This window comes from Hemicordylus capensis, chromosome 2 (genome assembly GCF_027244095.1).
Source record: "Hemicordylus capensis ecotype Gifberg chromosome 2, rHemCap1.1.pri, whole genome shotgun sequence".
NCBI lineage: Eukaryota > Metazoa > Chordata > Lepidosauria > Squamata > Cordylidae > Hemicordylus > Hemicordylus capensis.
This window is the reverse complement of record NC_069658.1, coordinates 218,904,608-218,928,214: the sequence shown is the minus strand read 5'-3', so window position 1 is coordinate 218,928,214 and position 23,607 is coordinate 218,904,608. Positions and strand designations below refer to the sequence as shown.

Sequence of the window (23,607 nt, the reverse complement as noted above, 5' to 3'; positions counted from 1 at the left end):
AGATGTTCTAAACTATCTAGAAAAATTAAAAATTAGCAAATCGCTAGGGCCAAACGGCATCCATCCTAAAGTCCTTAAAGAACTCAAATATGAAATTGCTGAGCTCATTGCAAAAATATATAACTTATTCCTACGATCAGGCTCTGTTCCGGGGGAATGGAAAGTAGCCAAAGAAACAGTGCTTTTCAAAAAGGGATCCGAGGGTGATCCAGGAAATTACAGGCTAGTTAGCTTAACTTCTGCTCCAGGCAAATTGAGGGAACGCATTCTCAAGGATAACATTGTAAAGCACATGAAAGAACAGGCCCTGATGGGGAGAACCATCATGGCTTCTGCAAAGGTAAGTCTTGCCTCACCAAACTTTTGGAGTTCTTTGAGAATGCCAACAGGTATGTGGAAGGATAAAGGTGATTCGGTTGAAATAATATACCTGGACTTCCAAAAAGCTTTCAAAAAAAAATCCTCATCAAAGACTCTTGAGAAAACTTAGCAGTCATGGGATGAGGGAACAAGTTTATGTGTGGATTGGTAACTGGTTGAAGGACAGGAAATGCAGGATAGGTATAAATGGACAGTTTTCTAAATGGAGGGAAGCAACAAGTGAGGTCCCCCAGGGATCTCTACTGGGGATGGTGCTTTTTAATTGATTCATAAATGATCTAGAAGTTGGGGTAAGCAGTGAGGTGGCCAAATTAGCAGATGACACCAAACTATTTAGGGTAGTGAAATCCAAAACCGATTGTGAGGCGCTCCAAAAGGATCTCTCCAAACTGGGTGAGTGGGCGACAAAATGGCACCTGCAGTTCAATGCTGGCAAGTATAAAGTGATACATATTGGGGCGGGGGGGGGAGTTCAAATCCCCATTCAGCCATGATACTTGCTGGGTGACTCTGGGCCAGTCACTTCTCTCTTAGCCTAACCTACTTCACAGGGTTGTTGTGAGAAGAAACCTAAATATGTAGTACACCACTCTGGGCTCCTTGGAGGAAGAGTGGGATATAAATGTAAGAATAAATTAAATAAATAATATTAATAATAACTTCACATATACACTGATGGGGTCTGAGCTGTCAGTGACTGACCAGGAGAGGGATCTTGAGGTCGTGGTGGACAGCTCGTTGAAAGTGTCGACTCAATGTGCGGCAGCTCTGGAAAAGGCCAGTTCCATGCTAGGGATCATTAGGAAGGGAACTGAAAATGAAACGGCTAATATTATAGTGTCCTTATACAAAGCGATGGTGTGGCCACACCTGGAGTACTGCGTGCAATTCTGGTCACCAAATCTAAAAAAGGACATTGTAGAAGTGGAGAAGGTGCAGAAGAGGGCGAGATGATCAGGGATCTAGAGCACCTTTCTTATGAGGCAAGGCTACACCACTTGTGGCTTTTTAGTTTAGAAAAAAGACGACTGTGGGGAGATATGATAGAGGTCAACAAAACCATGCATGGTGTGGAGAAAGTTGATAGAGAGAAATTTTTCATCCTTTCATGTAACACTACAACTAGGAGTCATCCCATGAAATTAATTGCCAAGAAATTTAGGACTGACAGAAGGAAGTACTTTTTCACACAACGCATAATCAACTTGTGGAATTCTCTGCTACAAGATGTATTGATAGCCAACAACATGGATGGCTTTAAGAGAGATTTGGATAAATGTATTGAGAAGAGGTCTATCAATGGCTACTAGGAGGGCTATAGGACACCTCCAGCCTCTGAATACCAGTTGCAGGGGAGAAACAGCAGGAAAGAAGGCATGCCCTCAGCTCCTGCCTGTGGGCTTCACAGAGGCAACTGGTTGGCCACTGTTTGAAACAGGATGCTGGACTAGTTGGGCGCCTTGGGCCTGATCCAGCAGGCCAATTCTTAAGTGCTCCTGGACCTGGCGTTATTTCTGGATTTCTGAACCATTTGGGGGCTGTTGTGGATGCGTAAGGCAGCCCTGACAGTGTTGAGGACAAGAGCTTGCATGGCCACAGTTGCTCCAGTTTGCTACAATGTGAGAAACTGAGGCAGTGCTTCTTGGACAACCTCAAGAGCACTGAGGCTGCTTTTATAGGGTATGGGAAACCCAAATAAGGTTCACAGCCACACCATGATGTTGGGCACCATGTTGGCCATTATAGGAGAGATTTGCCAGCCATAATCCAAACTGAAAAATAAAAATGAAGTAACCAAGTCTATTATTCTTGCTTCTAAGAGAATAAAATGTCTCCTAGGACCTTGGATGTTTGGATTTTTGTTTATGATACAAAAAAAAAAAATTCCATTAGAGATAGAAGTCTGTTGAAATGCACTCTAAAAAGTTCAGAGGTTGTGCCCGCTCTTGGTAAGTTTTAAAATGCACTACTAGTAAGCAGCAGAGAAGACCAAGGTTTGAATAAACATTTATTAATTATTATTTATTTATTTAACACATTTGTATACTGCCCAAAACGCAACTCTCTGGGCGGTTTACAATAAAACAATAGAAACAACAGATAAAAAGATTAAAACATTACAGTTAAAATTTTAAATGTTAAAACTATTAAAAACACAAAACAATATCTAATAAAAAGTAGGATTGTGTGTTTTGTTTTTTCCTGTTTTGTTTTTGGCCCAAATCCGAAACACCCTCATTTTTTTCTTTGTTCGAAATCAGCCAATCCGAAACACCCCCATTTTGTTCTTTGTTCGAAATTGCAAAATCTGAATCCGAAACATTTTGGATTTTAAAAAATGGCCCCGAGGAAAAACTAGTGGGTGGGGGTGGTAGTGTCCAATGGGTGGAAACTACCACCCAAATTTCAGAGGAATTGGGCAAAGGGCTGATATTTGAAGTATAGGATTTTTCCCATAGGGAAGAATGGAGGTTTTAGCAAAAGTATAGCTTCATGTTGGGGGGAAAGGGGTGGCCCAGAGCAGAGTAGGGTGGGTGGTAGTGCCCAGTGGGGGCAAGGAAGCTGCCAGAATTATTTCAAGGAATTGGGCAGAGGGCTGATTTTTAAAGATGTAATGGAGTTTGCGCATCTGTAAAGTTCTTCCCCATAGGGAATGATGGACCTCCATAATTCCTGCCCCATAACTGCACTTGGGGAGCACCAGGGTGGTCCAGAGCAAGTGGTGGTGTAGAGCACATAGGGTGCCAACTACCCCCATGGGTTGCTAACCCATGGGGTACTGGGTTCTGTTGTTTCTGAGATGCTTTGAGTGTAGATTCAAATTCTGTGGTAGCATATGAGAGTGGATTCATGGTTTGTCATTGAAAATCTCATATGCCACCAGAGAATCTACACTCAGAACACCTCAGAAACAATAGAACCTAGCACCCCATGGGTTAGCAACCCATGGGGGTGGTTGGCACCCTATGTGCACTACACCAACACTCACTCTCGGCCACCCCAGTGCCCCCCTGGTGAAGTTATGTGTCTGCTGAAACCTCCATTATTCCCTGGGGGGGGGGGACCTTAAAGAAGCGTAAACTTCAACAATTCCTAAGAAATCAGCCCTTTGTCCTATTCCTTTGGAATCTGGCTTGTGGCAGGCACCCCTTGGGGCACTGACACCCAACCCACTGTTTTCCCCCTCAGGCCCCCTTTCTTCCCCGAATCTGCCCCAAAGACATCTCAACTTCAGAAATTCTTTAAAAATCAGCCCTTTTCCCAATTCCTTTGGAATCTGGGTGGCAGCAGGCACCCATTGGGGCACTACCACCTGAACTACTATTCTGCCCCCAAATCCCCCTTTCTGCCCTGAATCCACCTCAAATAACATCAACATCACACATTAACAGCAGCAGAGCTTTGGAAAAAATCAGGCAGATTTCCAAAGGTCATGCACATCCACATCCCCCCACCCGAAATGAAATTGATCTACACACAACAGTGTGAAACAACAACAATGAAATGCACACTGCCCCACTGGCCAATGAGGGTAAAATTTACCCTTAAATTTGCTTAAAAGGAATAAGGAGGTAATTGCCAGCAGATCAGCCCATGCTTTCGCTGGCCAATCTGCAGGCTGGAAGGGCTGGAAATTCAAACAGGTGTCAAACTCAAAATGGAGACTGAAGGAGAAAGACATTTTACGTTTGCAAAATGGAGTTCCAAAACAGCCGGAACAACAAAATGTTTTGTATCCGAAACAGGGATGTTTTGTTTTGGCTACAAAATTTTCTGTTTTGAGCATTGGGTGTTTTGTTTTGGCTACAAAACAGCCGAAGTGGCCTGTTTTGTGCACAAAACATTTTGTATCCGAAATGAAACGCACATCCCTAATAAAAAGCCTGGGTGAACAATGCATCTTGATCGCCTTTTAAAAAGTTGTAAGACATGGGGAGGCTCTTATTTCAGCAGGAAGTGTGTTCTTCCGAAGGCCTCGGGGCAGCAATGGAGAAGGCGAGGCCTGTCCCTGAGTAGCCACCAGACGGGCCGGTGGCAACTTTACTGCACCAACTTTACTAAAACATCCTACATCTAGCAAGCTAATGCCAAAGTGATGGTAGCCATGTTGCTAGTGCCTGTTGGTGTTGATAGCTGTCTGTGATGTACCACTCTGGTACCACTCTGCTGAATTTCCTTTCTTTCTTTCTTTCTTTCTTTCTTTCTTTCTTTCTTTCTTTCTTTCTTTCGAATTGTTAATATATGTCCCTTCTGGTGATAGGCATGTTTGTAATTGTCAGCTATTATTAGTTTAACTGATAGCTATCCTTACCTCATCCCAGGTGTTTTTTGAGGGTTGCTTATTATTTATTTATTTATTTATTTATTTATTTAGGATTATCATATTTCTTCCTGGATAAATCTTGCAATATCTATAATGGGGGGGGGGGGGGACACACATAGTGAATTGTGATTTATTGATTGGAAGTTGTTATATTTATGACCTGTTCTTCCTCCAGTAGTAGTAAATCATCCCATGTACTAGATGCTCTGATTCTTTTTCTTTATTAGACTCTCTCTGCTGTTGAGATTGGGCCTCAGAAGAATGATGTAGCATTTAGGGAGAAAGATGCAGCCCAGGAGACCAGCACTGGAGGCCAAGATGGAGAAGACCTCCACGGCCACCATGAATTTCCCCTTGGTGCTCAAGTAGGTTGGCATAAAGGAGACCCAGACGCTGCAGAACACAAGCATGCTGAAGGTGATAAACTTGGCTTCATTGAAGCTGTCTGGCAATTTCCTAGCAAGGAAAGCTAGGAGAATTGTACCTGCCACGGCTTCACATTAAGAAGCGACTTCTTGCTGTCCCACTTCAGCCCACGTTGTGATCTTGAACACGCAGCGTGTAATGCGTGTGCCACAGAATAAACGGCATTGTAAACGGTGTAGCTGTGGCCAGCCATGCTCCCTTCAAACACAGAGGCCGGCAGGATCTCCAGCTTCTCCTCCCCTGTACAGATCCTCCTCCCCTCTTCCGGGGTCTGGCCTGACTTCTGCACCTCACAGTTGAATGCAACCTCCCACCAGTCTGGAAGAAAGACATCTCCCTGGGGGTGGTAGGGATCCAAATCCCTGAGGAAACTCTGGAATCCGGGCACAGCCCCTGTGTGGACTGTGAAGGACAAAGCATGGAAATTTCTGACAGACCACCACTGATACTGAAATCCCTCCACAGCAAATTCCCACTCAGAGGTCAGGATCCAAACTTTGTCAAGTGAAGTGTGTGTCTGTTCTTCAAAGAAAGAGACTGATGTTATAAAGTTCTGTATGACATTGGAGTCCCCAGAGAGAATTGCCACTTGGGCATTACTCTGAAGAGCTGCCAAAACTTGTTTGTACCGTTCATCTGTAAGTATAGGATACAAAAACAGTTCGGGTGTAGGTCTTTCAGTAAAGGTCACGCAGATATCATGCTGGGCAAGGATTGGTGTGAGACTCCGGATGAAATTTTCCCCATTGTCGTCATCTGAGGCAACGATCCCAATCCAATTCCACTGGAAATAGTGGAGTAACCGGACTAATCCCATGCACTGCAGCGTGTCCTGGGGGTCAATCTGATAGAAACTAGGGGAACTGTCCGTGTCACTCAAAACAGGGTCTGCTGACTTGAAACCTAGCTAGAAATGGGAGACAGGTTGTAAGACAAATGGGGAGAAAAATCATTTTCCCCCTAGTGTGGGGAAGGCAAGCTTTCCTTTAGTGTTATTCTTCCACTCGGCTCAATACACTGGAAGAGGTGTATTGGCATTTCCCCCTTCGCTATTTAATTATAATACGAAATATAGCTCATAAACATCTTCCTGTCGCTTGCAAAACATTTCCAGTCATCAAGGCTTATGCACTATACCACATTACGTAGACGCATCCTTTTTAGAAGAAGAAAAGAGCAGACAACAGGGCATGACTCTCAGCCCAGAAAATACCCCCACTTTTGTTCAAACTTCTTGAAATTTGTATCTGAAGGGTGTGCAGGCAGGAGATGGACATCTGCTCCAATTCCTTGTTGCAGGAGGAAGGCAAACAGGCTTCCTTTCGGCATGGTTTATTTCCCACACCCCTATCATATGGTTTATTTCCCTTCTGTGTCTGTGAATAGGCTAGGAAGCTACTGCTGATTTACAATAAGAAGAGCCCTGCTGGATCAGGCCCAAGAAGGCCCAAGAGTAACTGGACTAATCCCAGTGCCCTGTTTCCCACAGTGACCCATCAGATGCCCCTGGGAAGCCCACAGACTCCCCAGCAACCAGGATTCTGAGGCATCCTGCCTCTAAGCCTTGAGGTATCCTATAGCCCTAAGGACAGCTAGCCATTGATAGATCTGGCCTCCAGGAATTTGTCTTTCAAAGCCATCCAAGCTGGTGGCCATCATCCCCATACTGCATGGCTGAGAATTCCATAATTTCATTATGCAATGTGTGAAAAAGAACTTCCATTTGTCAGTCCTAACTTTCCTGGACATCAGTTTAATGGGAAAACCCTGGTTGTAGTATTGTGGGAGAGGGAGAAACATTTACCTTTCTACATCATGCATAATTTTGTGAACCTCAATCATGTCTCCCTTCAAGTCACATTTTTTCTAAGTTAAAAAGCCCAAAATCTTGTAACATTGCTTCATAAGGAACAGGGATGGCAAATATGGCATCCAGTAGCGGGGGGGGGGGGGGCAGAATTTTGCATTCCCCCAATGAGTATTTATTTATTTATTTCATTAATATATTAATATACCACCCATCCACAAACAGCTCAGGGTGGTGCAGTGTCAGAAATAAAATCACTTTAAGCCATGGCTCTTTTGAAAGCCTCCAGGGATGATAACCCTCTTATATACACGGGGATATAATCTATACAATCTAGGGACGGTTACTGAGAAGGCCTGATCCCACATTGCCTTGAGACTAACAAGTGGCACCTGCATATTGATGTCTGAATCTGAATGCCTGAAAAATTCCACATCTTTGCAAGAGGGGAAAACTGGGCACCCTGGAATAAATGATGGATAACATAGATTGCTACCATGAAGAAAGGATTGTCTAGAAAGGAAGCTGAAAGGAAGCTAGAAAGGCATTGTCTAGAAAGGAAGGGAACCTGTTATCAGTGGTTGGCTAGGAGGAAGGAGGCTTCTGGTTGGAAACGGACGTTGAGGAAACCAGTACAGCTGGTCTAGTGAATTTTTGAAGAATTTCTGGACATAGTTTCATTTCTATTTCCATCACTTCCTCTCTTAATATGAGGGCAGCCAGCTTCTTCCTGGAATAGTCACAGGTACTTAATAGTACCACTTAATTCTGTTCCTCTTGGATTAAATTGGTTCTTGGCGACCACATGAAATCCTAGCAGAGAAAGTCCAATGCCAGATCCCATTCTCAGAAGAACTGGAAATACATGATTCAAGGGGCTGGTTTTGACCTTTAAACTCTTAATGATCTGAAGTCATGAGGTACCAAATGCACTTGCCTTCTCCCATTCACCAACTCACACATTTAGGTCATTGTGTGGTGCTGCTCATGATCTCCATGGAGGGAAACATGGAGCATGACAGGGCCTTCTCAGTGGTGGCACATAGAGTATACAATGCACACTTTGCCCCTTCTCTGTTATCTTTTAGATATTGGGTGAATTCAGCCTTATTTCAGAGGGCATTTGGGATCCAAAGAGTTTATGAATTTGTGCTGCTGGTTGTTTCTCATGAATTTCTTGTTTCCTATTCTTTTTGATTTATTTTTGGAAGGGAGGTATATAAATCAAATAAATAAATTTTGTTGTGTTATTGTTGCTAAGTTTTTATTGTTTATAAGCTGCTTTGTTGACCTTTCTGGGATAAAAATATCTTAAATAATAAAGCAAGCTTGTTACCTCTTCCTCTTGCTATGTAAACTGAGCCATTTTTGGAAGGGCAGTATATCAGTTAAACAAACAAACAAACTGCTTTGATTACCTTTTGTTGAAAAGCAGTATATAAATATATTAATCATCATCATAAGGACCCCTTACCCCCTTGCAAATGCTTCCTACCTGTGGGATCTTGAAGACTCCCAAGATAGTTGCCATCTGCTTTGAAATTTTGGAATCCAGGCCCCCAATGATGGATACCAACTTGGCCTGTCTGTCACATTGGTAGTTAGGAATGAATTGCTTGCCTGCAGAGAGCAGAGACAGTGTGTCCTGATAGGATTTTTTTGCATAATAGTTGTCTTCATAGACACGTAACCCCAGAGTTAAGTTGGGGAGGAGAACTGGATACTTGTTGAGCTCATTGACTGCAAACGCCAAAGCCAGGATGCACTGGTAATTTTTCAAAATAGGTCTGCAATGAGAGTGACATGGGTAGTGTGGACAGAGTTGGAACAGCAGAGTTGTGGCCTGCCATGAAACCCCTCTGGTTCACCCCTATTTGAAAAGGCTCATCTATACCCAAGCCCTTTCAATACGTTTACCCCTCCTTTCTCAAACTTTCAACTTGGGTATCCCACAGAGATCTCTTAATGTATGTGTGTATGTACCTACAAGTTCAAAGGTTACAATTGAGACAAGCAACTCCAGTCAATCCCTTGCATCCAGACTAAGATACTCCTGAGCACTCCCACTGAAATTAATGGAACAGTTAAATTTGTCCCTTTAATTTCAAAAAGGCTGCTCTTAAGCAACTTTATCTGGATGTGAGCCAGTAACTGGAGTAGCCCATCTCATGAGAGAATGTGCTTACTGTAACATGTGTGTACACACATACATACATACACACACACACACACACACACACACACACAATTTCATGTCAAAGTTAGGGGGAAAGGCTACTCCAGTTACTGCCTCACATCCACACTAAATTACTCATAAGCAGTCTTATTGGAAATTAATGGGTCTACTCATTTCAATGAGAGTACTCACTGCTGATTTTCTGAAGCCTGTCAGCCAGGCCTAGTGAGGGGAGGGCAGGGTGCTCTGAGCTTTAGCATGTAGACAGCCAATCAGAAGCAGTGGAGGTGGAGGAGATGGGCCCATTTTGCATGCTGAAGGTCCCAGGTTCTATCTGTGACAGCATCTCCAGGTAGGGCTTGCAAAGACTTCTGCCTTACACCTTGGAGAGGTGCTGGCAGTCAGCGTAGACAGTACTTCGCTAAATGGACCAATGGTCTGACTTGGTATAAGGAAGGAAAAAGCAGGAAAGGTGCAAGAGTGACTTATGGCTGAATACAAGTCCCAACACGTAGTGCATAGGCTTAATTCACCCAAACTCTTGGCCTTCCTCTTTCAGCAAAACATTGGTCTGGAGAAAAGGAATACATACACGCAAAAGTTGAATAGGTGCAGCTTCCCCAATCACTTGCTAAAAATGCCCCTTATTTATTTATTTAACATGTGAGCCACCCCGAGCAGTAGTGCACTGGAGGGGCGGGGTATACAGATTTTAAATAAATAAATAATAATAAATATTTATATACCGCCCAAAATGCAAGTCTCTGGGCGGTTTACAACAATTTATTAATTTCTGCTTTACGAACATCTAGAAGACACCATGATTGATTGATTGACTAAGTGCCTTCAAGACGGTGTCAGCTCTTAGCGGCCACATAGATAGATTCTCTCCAGGATGATCTGTCTTCAACTTGGCCTTTAATGTCTCTCAGTGGTGCATTCATTGCTGTTGCAATCTAGTCCATCCACCTAATGCTACTTCCCTAGCATTATGGACTTCTCAAGGGAGCTGGGAAGGCACCTTACTACCCATGATATTAATCTTCCAGGCAGAAATCCACAGCCACTTTCTATATATTCATGTGATAGTTGAATTCCTGCTGGCCACCGACTTCATTCCCAGCCCAATGTGTTAGGATGGAATTTGGCTGGAAAATTATCTTTGTAAGGAGGTAAAAGTTGGGTGAGGTCTAATCTGATTAGAACCAACCTACATCTGATCAAAGGCTTGGTTAAACAGACTTGGTTGTGTGTCTTCAGAGTTATGCTAAGGGCTGCTGGTGAAGTTCTTAAACACAGAGTTCATTCCAGAGTCATAGGGTGACTATGGAAAAGGCTCAGCCCTCAGTTGTCATCAGATGAGCTGGTGGCAACGGCAAGTGTAAAACATAACCTAAAAGATCTGAATAATAATGCCAACAACAAGCCAATAGATCCAATAGTGTAACCAAAAAAATCATTGAATATATAAATATATATTATATTGGAGGTGAAACAATCATGTACATAAAGTGAGATGGATGAATCATATAAGATAAGTCAATAAAAGACATAGTAATGATAAACCTAAGAGACTGTATTGGTATCTTGAATTTAGCTCCAAAGCTTGGACCATTAGACAGATTATTTTTAAACATTGAAATATAGCTTAAAAGATCAGTTAGTCCATTCAGACATAGCTAGGACTCAAATCAATACTACAGATGTAAGGGGACATTGGAAGTGTGAACATTGTTCATGTTGTCATGAATGTTTACCCACAAAAGAATTCATCAATCCAGCTGATAAGAAAAATCTTATTTCAGACTTTTACTACCTGTGAATCCACAGATGTCATTTGCGCTATTGTTTGTCCCTGTGGTCTTTTTTTAATGTGGGTCAGACCAGTAGACCTTTGAGAATCTGAATTACAGAACATAAGAGCAAAATTAGAACTAAAAAATATGGAGGGCCCCCGTACTGCCCATTTTATTAAATTTAAACACTCATCAGAAACAATGAAATTCTTTGCGATTGAAAGAGTGACAGTTAATATAAGCAAAAGGGAAGAGTTCTAGTTCTAGACTAAACCAAAGAGTAGCCTTTTGAATCTTTAAAGTCCACGTCTCCTATGGGACTCAATGAACATTTAGATCTCCATATCTATAAAGAATTAATTATATGTTTAAGATGGCCATTTTTATTTTTAATACATAGATGGTTTTATCCCTTTAAGGATTTTAGGATTAACCAACAGACTTTAATATACCTATTATAAATAGCTATAGTTAAATACAAGTTACTCAGTCTGTTGGAAACCCTTAAGGAGGTAGGTCCTTGATAACCCCGTGGGAATGTTATGAGAAATTACACTGGTGAGTTTTCACATATCACATTATATAGGCAAATTTGTCTAGTGAGGATTTTACTTAAAATGGAGTACAGTGATTTATAAATTGTAATAATGGTAACTATTTATAGGGGTAATTTTTTTTTTACTAATGTAAAAAAACCAGTTTATAAGAGGTTAACAATGATTAATGTTAATTCAACTTATTTTATGACGTATTGTTAACGTTTATAAATATATGCATTTTATTAATTAACTGAGGACATTTAACTGCTCTGAGTATTATATAAAATTTATATAAAGGGCCATGAGGTTATTATTACACAATAAGTAGATCACTATTACAGTATCAATACATATTTGGAAAAATGAGTATATATTTTTATAGAATGGACATTTGGTGGGAGAAGATTCATGGACTCCCATGGAAAAGGATCTATTATGCAAAACAGAAGTATAAAGAAGATGCTACTGATATCTTTTCGAGAACCATTGGACTTTAGGCAGTTGAAAAAGTTTACCGAAACGTAATGTGCTTACTGAAAGCTGTGGTGCTTATCCATTTTGAAATATCATACATGTTTTCATATTTGGGGAATACTTTATTGTTCCATTGTCCTTATGTTCATATTTGTGCTGATGTTCGGATGTTACATCTTATTGACTGATCTTACGATTCATCCATATCACTTTATGCACATGATTGTTTCACCTTCAATATAATTTATATGTATATATTCAATTGATTTTGTTTTCTGTTACGTTATCGGAACTGTTGGTTTGTTGTTGGCAACTGCAGGCGAACGTCTCTAGAAGATCTTAATAAGCGGTGGGGATCCTGAAGTTGAAGGTGCTTTCCCAGGTACACTGACTGGGCCCAAGCCATTTAGACCTTTATGGGTAGCCACATTCACCAGCACTTCATATTTTGCCCAGAAATGAATGGGCAGCTAGTGCTATCTACCCCTGGCACAGTACCTCTCGTGACTGTTGCTGGTGTCTATCTTGTGTTGCATTTTAGCCTGTGAGTCTTTTTGGGACAGGGATCCATCTTATTTATTTATTATTTCTCTGTGTAAACTGCCCTGAGCCATTTTTGGAAGGGCGGTATAGAATTGAATAAATAATAATAATAAATACGTATACCTGATGTGGCAGGAAGGGATTCATGTGATATTTGTATTCCTGCCTCGTCCCAGACTTCCTTCCAGCCCAATATGTTAGGATTGCATTTGGCTGGAGAATTATCTTTGTAAGGAGGTTTGTCAAAGACTGAACTGCAATCTGCATTCAGGTTGCCTCTTAGCATAATCGTGATACAAAGTTAACTACTTGCATAACTTAGTGAAATTTGGGTGAGGTCTAATCTGCTTAGACTTTTGTGTGGAGAGGTATGAGAGAGGTTTTTTTTGGTGGGGGGGAGCAACAAACATCAGATTAAAAGCAATTAACAGTGAAGAATAATTTAAAACAGCACTAACAACAGAACCAACCTAGATCTGATCAAAGGCTTGGTTAAACAAGTGTGTCTTGAGAGTTCTATTAAAGGCTGCTGGTGAAGTTCTTACAGCACAAGAGTCCATTCTGTAGTCTTGGGGCGACTGAGTTGCTACCACATGAGCTGGTCTCTAGAAGTTCTTAATAAGCAGAGGGGATCCTGAAGCTGAAGGCCTTCCTTAAATATCCTGGACCCAAGCCATTCAGAGCTTTATAGATAATCACTGGCATTTTATATTTTGCCTGGAAATGTATGGGCAGCTAGCACTAACCCACCCACCCCCAAATAAATCCCTCTTTTACCATAATTATCAGGGGTGTTCCTCTGAAAATCCATCTAGCCTAATCAAACAAGATTTACTTCCAAACAGTCAGAACGGAAACAAGCACTTACTGAGAAAAGGAGAAGTCCCATGTGATGGGCGATTCCGAAAACATTGGCGGCCTGGCTAGAGTGAGGTGGAGAGGTAAATTCCCACCCACCACAAAGTCTCCTGTCCTGTAAAAGTAATCTTGGAGTGGGAAAGGTCTGCTTAAGAGGCATTTGGCCCACAATGCAATGATGGTGGTTTGAGGAAAGAGCCAAAACACTAACAGCCCAATCGTGAGCATCAGAGGGGAAGGGCTCCTTGTATCAGCAACCAAACTGTGTTGGCAGAAGAAACCCCTTTACAGAACCCCAATAAGTGCAACCAATTGCACAGGCTCCACCCAGCTGAGAACTGGATATGCGCAGCACTGGGTGTTTGGGATAGACGCTCAGATTTGAAGGTGCCAAGTCCCCAGCCCAACCCTTCTTGGAAGGGTCTAGGGCACATTTATAATACTATACTACAAACGTGATTTGTCTTGGATTTCTTTTTTTATTGACTTAATGGATTGGCTTTTGAAACACCAAGACTTTGTTGTTGTTTTTTACTTTTAATTTCAGGGGTGAAAAATTATATGCCTAGAGAGCTGAGTTTTCATCATACCTCTGAAGCAGAAAAACATGTTTTCATGGCCGCAAATGCTCTGGGGCCTTGAAACAGCTCATACCTGTTTTTATTACTATTTCAATCATCATTTGTATTTAACTTTCGCCCGTTGGGGAAGAGCAGCTGGTACCTTCAAACTTGTCAGGGTCTGGCCTTGGGCCCATCTGCAGCTGAAGCCTGACATCCACAATGGAACACTGATATACCAGAGCCAGGAGGGTTGCCACCACGTGTCCAAGATTGGCCTGGACAGTCCAGGATGCAGTAAATAGTAGTAATAAGTTGATTGTTGTGACTACAGGTCATCACTTAGCATAACATGGAAGAAAAAGACAACATGCCAAGAAGTTACATCAGTTTAATTAAGCTAAAACCAATGCTACAGTTTAGAACATATAATTTTCTTTCTGAGTTTAAAAGAAAACATGGTGAACATGTCAACTTGACAACTGATATATGGAATTGCATCCGCAAGATAAGTAATATGTTCTACATCCGAACCCTTAAGTTTCTCTATCAACAGTGTTTTTAGTAGAGGGCCAGATGAATTTGTTCCCCATCACGACCGGGGGAATGACAACAACAGATTTTAGGTGTTGTGAAAGAATGAGGCCTAAACCTTTTTGTGTATACATTTTATGGTGCAATTGCCTTGGTTATCAACTCAGTTCAAACTTTATTGCAATCAAAGATAAAATACATATTTAGAACATAAAAAAAAAAAAATATTACCATCAACTGGATCATGACGAAGACATATGTTGGTGTATTTTTTTGTCTTGGTTATTCCCTGTGTTAAGAAAGCTGTGCAGGAGTCAAAAGTTCATGGAATCCTGATCAGAAGTTTCATTTTTGAGGGTGATGAAATGTACTGGTTTGATTTTGGAAGGAAGTGGAGGTTTGATTTTATTGGTTATGTTTTGAAAAATGGTGGGAACTTGAGTTACATTCAGGGGCGTAACGATAGGGGGGGCAGGGGGGCATGTGGCCCGGGCACCACCCCGGCGGGTCATGTGGGGGGCGCCAAAAAGTGGCTTCCCCCCAGCCCGCCCCTGGATCGCCCGTCGAGTGTGGCGGCGGGTGTGCGGCGGCGATTTGGCAACCTTAATCCTGCCACTCTAGACAAGGCTTGGGAGGCCCCTCCACTGCTTACACTGTGGAAGCTGGAGGCAGGCAGACAAGGCAGAGCTTCTCTCCCGTGCCTTCTCAAGGGCTAGGGTGACTTGCTTGCCCCACAAGGGCATTTGGGACTCTCCGTAACCTTCAAGACCCCACTTAGGTTCTCGAATCCCCCCGCCCCACATGCCAGCTGGCAAGAGTTTCCCAGCCATCTGGTTTCGAAGGGCTGCCTGCTGAGACGAGGGAGGGAGGAACGAGGAGCGCCTCCGAGGAGGTGAAAGGGCGGAGCAAAGGACGACTGGAGCCGCCGGGGTTCTACATCCAAACCCTTAAGTTTCTCTATCGACAGTATTTTTAGTAGAGGGCCAGATGAATTTGTTCCCCATCAAGACCGGGGGAATGACAACAACAGATTTTAGGTGTTGTGAAAGAATGAGGCCTAAACCTTTTTGTGTATAAATTTTATGTTGCAATTGCCTTGGTTATCAACTCAACTCAAACTTTATTGCAATCAAAGATAAAACACATATTAAGAACATTAAAAAAACAAAAATATTACCATCAACTGGATCATGACGAAGACATATGTTGGTGTATTTTTTTGTCTTGGTTATTCCCTGTGTTAAGAAAGCTGTGCAGGAGTCAAAAGTTCATGGAATCCTGATCAGCAGTTTCATTTTTGAGGGTGATGAAATGTACTGGTTTGATTTTGGAAGGAAGTGGAGGTTTGATGTTTTGAAAAATGGAGGGAACTTGAGTTATATTAAAGAACTCCATTCTAGACAGGAAAGTGAGAAGTTAGGATCTCTAATCTAGCTAGCTAGCTGGATGCAGATGGATTCTGCATCTCTGCACACATGGTACAGGGAAGAGGAGCTTGCATGTTGCAAGGTAGAAGGAACAGGAAGAGAAGGGAGAGAGGAAGGAGGAAGTGTCCCTGAGATTAGCAATCTACATTCCAAAGGGATAGTGTCAGTGCAGTAGAGAAGGGATGACCAATGTCTTGACCCTCTAGCCCTCTGACTCACTAGTCTGTCCTCCACTGTCACTGAGACAAGAGACAGTGCAAAGTCCTTAACTTCTAACAGGTGGGAGTACAAGTTTGATGTTGGGAGAAGAGTCCAAGAGAGTGCTGTCCAAGTTGGAAGAAGAGAGTGCAGAACTGAAGAGGCCAAGTGAAGGAATTGCTGGCACAGTCTGAGAGAGAACCAGAGCTGGGGCTGGAAAGAGCTGAGAAATCCCTAACAAAGGGTAGAAACTGTACAAGTTTGTCATTAGTTTAGTCTTCTTTACATTTAGTTGTAGTCCCATTTTTTCGCTTTGCTCCTTGACCTTCCCTACTAGAGCTTGCAGATCATCTGCATTCTGTTTCACCATGTTCCATCTGGACTGTGGCTTCCTGACCTGTGTATAGGTTTCTCATGAGAACAATGAGATGTTCTAGGACACCCATTTTCCTAAGATTATTCCACAGCTTGACACGGTTGACGCAATTGAAGGCTTTTTTGTAGTCAATAAAGCACATATTGACTTCTTTCTGGTATTCTTTGGCTTTCTCAATTATCCAGAGTGCACCAGCAATGATGTCTCTTTTTCCTCGGCCTTTTCTGAAACCAGCTTGAACATCCGGCATTTCCCTTTCCACGTAAGGCTCCAATCTGCGTTGGATGATCCTGAGCATTATTTTGCTAGCATGTGAAATTAAGGATAATGTGCGATGGTTTGCACAATCTGTTAAGTCTTCTTTCTTTGATTGAAAGATTTCTTCTTTCTTTCTTCTTTCTTTCCAGCTTTTGCATCCATAGAGTGTCACAGGAAAAACCATTCTCCGAACAATTCTAATCTTTGTAGGTGTCGACACATCACAGCATCTCAGTATCCTTTCCAAGGCCTTCATTGCAACCCTACCAAATGCTAGTCTGCAGCGCATGTGAAATTAAGGATAATGTGCGATGGTTTGCACAATCTGTTCAGTCTCCTTTCTTTGGTATTGGTATGCATACTGCCAGGCGCGTAACAATGATAGGGCAAGGGGAGACAGTTGTCTGGGGGCCCCACTGCCTGGAGGGGCACCCCAGGGGCACCTCATGTGACTCCCCATTGCCCCCTGCCCAGCCCCATAGCCTCTCAGCCACTTGCCCTCTTCGCCATCTCTCCTGCTTGTTCTGCTGGCCCGCAATCGAAGCAGCAGGCAAGCTGCAAAGAGCTCCTTTTCTCCCACCTCTCAGCTGATCGGTGGGTGGGCGGGGCTTCCACGGAGGCCTCCGTGTAGGCCGCAGTGAAGCCTGAACTCGAGTAGGGCCCAAGCAAGCCAGGAAGGAGGAGGCAGCCAGAGTGTTCTCTGCAGCAGAAGACCCCTTGCTGCCCTGCTTAGCCCAGACCAGCATTTGCCAGGTAGAGTGTGAACTCCTTTTTGTGGTTACCTTTCCCGCCCCCCCCCCCCCCATATATAGGGATCTTCTTGCCATAGGGCTTGGATATGGGGGGCGGGGGGAGGGACCGAGAAGTCTCTGAATATTTATTTTGAAACAGCTTGGAAAATTTGCTGACTTAAAAAAAACTATCTAAAAAGTCCTATAAGTGGCTTGTGTCATGGCAGAAAATTGCAAAAACTTCTGGAACAGTATTTTATTAATTTTATTTATTCATTCATTCATTTATAAATGCACTTATGTTCAAGTTGTTTTGCAACCCAGAAGGTCTGAGTGAGAACTGTGAAGCATGTGTGGTGCTTTTATTTTATTTTTCTTGTGTGTGAACTGCTCCCCAATAACTTGCAGGGACTTCAGGGTAAATCTGGCCAACATGTGAATGCAGCACCTCCATTCCAGAGGAGATGTGTCTTAAAGGGCTTTAAAAGCCTCCTGTGAAAAACCTCCTGCAATCAAACTTGACTGAATTTGTTCAGAATTCTGAGAAAACAAACATAGGTTCACCCTGCATGGTTGAAAGTCTCCTTTGCTAATCTGCAGCGAGGGGCCCATTTTAATAATTCATCTTTCTAGTGTGTTCTAGGCATTAAAAGTAATACAAATGTATAGTACTCAATGTATATCACTATATATTGTGACGTGTGTGTGTGTATTCAGTGAAATGTATTTGCAGGCAGCATACTTATTTTGGAATATCAGACTTAAATCCTTGGGGGCCTGGGGTGTGCGGAGGCCCTGGACTTTGGGGGGGCCATTTTAAAATCTTGTCTCTGGGCCCACTCCAACCTTGCTACGCCCTTGCATACTGCAGTCTTCCAGTCTGTTGACCAGTGTGTCATTCTCCAGATTTGCTAGCATAGTTTTGTTAGAGCCTTGACTGAATCTTCGTCTGTTGCCTTCCATATTTCTATAGCTATTCCATCAATTCCTCTATCCTTCTGACTTGGTAATGACTGCAGTGCTGATCTAACTTCATCTTCCTGTACTAGAGTTCTTGCAAGTAGGGAATATCTTCTAGAGTATCTTGGATGTTGATTTCGCTGCTGTAAGGATTTTCAGTATACTCCTTCCATCTCTGTTTGATCCTCTCTGAATCGGTTACTATCTGTTATTTTGGCATCCCTTAACATAACAATCCAAGGTTGGAACCTCCTTCTGAGTTCAGAGATCTTTTGGAAATCTTTCTTTGTTTTTCTGTTTCTATTTCCATCCTCAAGGTCTTTACAGATGTCATCGTAGTACTGTTCCTTGTCTAACAGCTTTCTGAAAACCCCTATTAAGTTCCTACCTGAGGTCTTTATTAGGGATGTGCATGAATCGAGTCTTTGGATTTGATTTGTACCCAAATCAAATCACCCATGATTTGTTTGCGGTCTGAATCCCCCCCCCCGATCACCCCAGATTCTATTTGTACCTGAATTGTCCAAATATGAATAAATTCAGGGCAAAAAGGGGGTTCCAGGGGCAAAAGAGTAGGGTGGGTGGGTAGCACCCAATGGGTGGAAGCTACCACGCAAATTTCAAAGAAATTGGGCAAAGGGGTAATTTTTAAAGAATTTTTGAAGTTGGTGCATCTTTAAGCTTTTTCCCCATAGGGAATAATGGGGATTTCAGCAGCCTTAAAGCTCCATGTGGGGGGCACCAGGGTGGCCCAGTGCAGTTTGTAGTGGGTGACAGTGCCCAATGGGTGCAAGGAAGCTACTACCCATATTTCAAAGAAATTTGGCAAAGGGGTGTTTTGTTTTGTTTTTAAAATTGAAGTTGGCATGTCTTTGTGGCTGATTTGGGGGGGGAAGGGGTTTGTGGGGCAGAAGAGTGAGTCAGGTGGTAGTGCCCCATTGGGTGCCTGCTACTACCCAGATTTCAAATAAATTGGTGAAAGGGGTGATTTTTAATTTCCCCCCTAAAGTTTGCACATCTCTAAGCTTTCCCCCATAAGTAATAATGGGGAATTTCAGCAGCCCCATAACGCCACTTGGGGGGCACTAGGGTGGCCCAGAGCAGGTTGTGGTATAGTGCACATAGGGTGCCGACCACTCCCAAAATGACAAGCCCACTCTCATTTCCTACCAGAGAATCAACTCTCAGAACATCTCAAACATTGAAAACAACAAACCCCAGGGCAAAACAACAAAAATCAGTCTCGTTCTGGGAGTGGTTGGCATCTGTGTCCTGAACTGGGCTTCTCAGGGACAGCTGTTAAAGAACTGAGTCAGATAGAGGTGACAAGAGATGTTCTAAACTATCTAGAAAAATTAAAAATTAGCAAATCGCTAGGGCCAAATGGCATCCATCCTAAAGTCCTTAAAGAACTCAAATATGAAATTGCTGAGCTCACTGCAAAAATATATAATTTATCCCTACGATCAGGCTCTGTTCCGGGGGAATAGAAAGTAGCCAAAGAAACAGTGCTTTTCAAAAAGGGATCCAAGGGTGATCCAGGAAATTACAGGCTCTAAATTGCTTAACTTCTGCTCCATGCAAATTGAGGGAAAGCATTCTCTTTTTTCCCCCAAATTGAATTTTTATTGATTTTAACAGTAATAATATTCATTCATAACAAACATAATAAACAAAAGTAGGGTCATCTCCGCATATTCCAAAATTTTTATCAGCCAATCTTCTTTTGAAGGCAGTTCATTACTCTTCCATTTTTGTGCGTATATTATTCTGGCCGCCGTAGAAGCATACATGAAGAATGTTAAATTATTTGTAGAAATTAAACCTTGTGTTATTCCCAGTAGGAAGGATTCTGGCTTCTTAGGAAATGTCATTTTAAATATTTTCTTTAACTCATTATATATCATATCCCACTAGACCTTAGCCTTCCCACAGGTCCACCACATATGAAAAAAAGTACCTTCAGAATGTCCACACTTCCAACATTTGTTTGAAACATTTTTATACATTAATGCCAATTTTTTTGGAGTCAAGTACCATCTATACATCATTTTATAATAGTTTTCTTTTAAAGCATAACATGCAGTAAATTTTAAATCAGTTTTCCATAACTTTTCCCAGGCTGCCATTTCTATATTACGCCCCACATCTTGAGCCCACTTTATCATGGTCGTTTTAACCACTTCCTCTCTTGTCTCCTCCAGAAGTAACAGTTTATACATTTTAGAAACTAACTTTTCATCATTTTGACATAATTCTTTCTCAAAATTTGAAATCTGATCCTCAAATCCAACATTAAAGTCTTTCTTATATATCTCATTTAACTGATGATACTGAGATAATTCCTCATCAAAGACTCTTGAGAAAACTTAGCAGTCATGGGATGAGGCAACAAGTTTATATGTGGATTGGTAACTGGTTGAAGGACAGGAAATGTAGGATAGGTATAAATGGACAGTTTTCTAAATGGAGGGAAGCAAGAAGTGAGGTCCCCCAGGGATCTGTACTGGGACTGGTGCTTTTTAATTGATTCATAAATGATCTAGAAGTTGGGGTAAGCAGTGAGGTGGCCAAATTGGCAGATGACACCAAACTATTTAGGGTAGTGAAATCCAAAACCGATTGTGAGGCGCTCCAAAAGGATCTCTCCAAACTGGGTGAGTGGGCGACAAAATGGCACATGTAGTTCAATGCTGGCAAGTATAAAGTGATACATATTGGGGCGGGGGGGGAGTTCAAATCCCCATTCAGCCATGATACCTGCTGGGTGACTCTGGGCCAGTCACTTCTCTCTTAGCCTAACCTGCTTCACAGGGTTGTTGTGAGGAGAAACCTAAATATGTAGTACACCACTCTGGGCTCCTTGGAGGAAGAGTGGGATATAAATGTAAAAATAAATTAAATAAATAATATTAATAATAACTTCACATATACACTGATGGGGTCTGAACTGTCAGTGACTGACCAGGAGAGGGATCTTGAGGTCGTGGTGGACTGCTCGTTGAAAGTGTCGACTCAATGTGCGGCAGCTCTGGAAAAGGCCAGTTCCATGCTAGGGATCATTAGGAAGGGAATTGAAAATAAAACGGCTAATATTATAGTGTCCTTATACAAAGCGATGGTGTGGCCACACCTGGAGTACTGCGTGCAATTCTGGTCACCAAATCTAAAAAAGAACATTGTAGAAGTGGAGAAGGTGCAGAAGAGGGCGAGATGATCAGGGATCTAGAGCACCTTTCTTATGAGGCAAGGCTACACCGCTTATGGCTTTTTAGTTTAGAAAAAAGACGACTGTGGGGAGATATGATAGAGGTCGATAAAACCATGCATGGTGTGGAGAAAGTTGATAGAGAGAAATTTTTCATCCTTTCATGTAACACTACAACTAGGAGTCATCCCATGAAATTAATTGCCAAGAAATTTAGGACTGACAGAAGGAAGTACTTTTTCACACAACGCATAATCAACTTGTGGAATTCTCTGCTACAAGATGTATTGATAGCCAACAACATGGATGGCTTTAAGAGAGATTTGGATAAATGTATTGAGAAGAGGTCTATCAATGGCTGCTAGGAGGGCTATAGGACACCTCCAGCCTCTGAATACCAGTTGCAGGGGAGTAACAGCAGGAAAGAAGGCATGCCCTCAGCTCATGCCTGTGGGCTTCACAGAGGCAACTGGTTGGCCACTGTTTGAAACAGGATGCTGGACTAGTTGGGCGCCTTGGGCCTGATCCAGCAGGCCTATTCTTAAGTGCTCCTTGACCTGACATTATTTCTGGATTTCTGAAGCATTTGGGGGCTATTGTGGATGCGTAAGGCAGCCCTGACAGTGTTGAGGACAAGAGCTTGCATGGCCACAGTTGCTCCAGTTTGCTACAATGTGAGAAACTGAGGCAGTGCTTCTTGGACAACCTCAAGAGCACTGAGGCTGCTTTTATAGGGTCAGGGAAACCCAAATAAGGTTCACAGCCACCCCATGATGTTGGGCACCATGTTGGCCATTATAGGAGAGATTTGCCAGCCATAATCCAAACTGAAAAATAAAAATGAAGTAACCAAGTCTATTATTCTTGCTTCTAAGAGAATAAAATGTCTCCTAGGACCTTGGATGTTTGGATTTTTGTTTATGATACAAAAAAAAAGAATTCCATTAGAGATAGAAGCCCGTTGAAATGCACTCTAAAAAGTTCAGAGGTTGTGCCCGCTCTTGGTAAGTTTTAAAATGCACTACTAGTAAGCAGCAGAGAAGACCAAGGTTTGAATAAACATTTATTTATTATTATTTATTTATTTAACACATTTGTATACTGCCCAAAACGCAACTCTCTGGGCGGTTCACAACAAAACAATAGAAACAACAGATAAAAAGATTAAAACATTACAGTTAAAATTTTAAATGTTAAAACTATTAAAAACACAAAACAATATCTAATAAAAAGTAGGATTGTGTGTTTTGTTTTTTTCCTGTTTTGTTTTTGGCCCAAATCCGAAACACCCTCATTTTGTTCTTTGTTCGAAATCAGCCAATCCGAAACACCCCCATTTTGTTCTTTGTTCGAAATTGCAAAATCTGAATCCGAAACATTTTGGATTTTAAAAAATGGCCCCGAGGAAAAACTAGTGGGTGGGGGTGGTAGTGTCCAATGGGTGGAAACTACCACCCAAATTTCAGAGGAATTGGGCAAAGGGCTGATATTTGAAGTATAGGATTTTTCCCATAGGGAAGAATGGAGGTTTTAGCAAAAGTATAGCTTCATGTTGGGGGAAAGGGGTGGCCCAGAGCAGAGTAGGGTGGGTGGTAGTGCCCAGTGGGGGCAAGGAAGCTGCCAGAATTATTTCAAAGGAATTGGGCAGAGGGCTGATTTTTAAAGATGTAATGGAGTTTGCGCGTCTGAAAGGTTCTTCCCCATAGGGAATGATAGACCTCCATAATTCCTGCCCCATAACTGCACTTGGGGGGCACCAGGGTGGTCCAGAGCGAGTGGTGGTGTAGAGCACATAGGGTGCCAACTACCCCCATGGGTTGCTAACCCATGGGGTACTGGGTTCTGTTGTTTCTGAGATGCTTTGAGTGTAGATTCAAATTCTGTGGTAGCATATGAGAGTGGATTCATGGTTTGTCATTGAAAATCTCATATGCTACCAGAGAATCTACACTCAGAACACCTCAGAAACAATAGAACCTAGCACCCCATGGGTTAGCAACCCATGGGGGTGGTTGGCACCCTATGTGCACT

General features: G+C 42.3%; 1 protein-coding gene across 3 annotated transcripts; it reads right to left on the bottom strand.

Annotated features, from left to right (window-relative positions):
* Positions 1-3,409: 3,409 nt before the first annotated feature.
* On the bottom strand, positions 3,410-14,218 carry LOC128342299 (vomeronasal type-2 receptor 26-like). Of its 3 annotated transcripts, none has more exons than XM_053289462.1 (3): positions 14,048-14,218; positions 8,434-8,725; positions 3,410-6,038 (listed from the first exon to the last, which is right to left on the bottom strand). In XM_053289462.1, the coding sequence occupies exons 2-3, from the start codon at positions 8,467-8,469 to the stop codon at positions 5,175-5,177; spliced, it is 900 nt and encodes a 299-aa protein (XP_053145437.1). In that variant the 5' UTR covers positions 8,470-8,725; positions 14,048-14,218; the 3' UTR covers positions 3,410-5,174. The 3 variants fall into 3 exon arrangements, with proteins under 3 accessions (XP_053145437.1, XP_053145434.1, XP_053145435.1); XM_053289459.1 differs by having other exon boundaries at positions 8,434-8,558; XM_053289460.1 differs by lacking the exon at positions 8,434-8,725.
* Positions 14,219-23,607: the final 9,389 nt, after the last annotated feature.

Excerpts from the sequence above, each read along its gene's own strand:
- LOC128342299 (XM_053289459.1), bottom strand. The coding sequence starts at position 14,081 with ATGGGCCCAAGGCCAGACCCTGACAAGTTTGAAG. Across the intron at positions 8,559-14,047 it reads AGACCCTGACAAGTTTGAAG|GCAAGCAATTCATTCCTAAC; the intron begins GTACCAGCTGCT and ends TGCTCTCTGCAG. Across the intron at positions 6,039-8,433 it reads GAGTCTTCAAGATCCCACAG|CTAGGTTTCAAGTCAGCAGA; the intron begins GTAGGAAGCATT and ends TCCCATTTCTAG.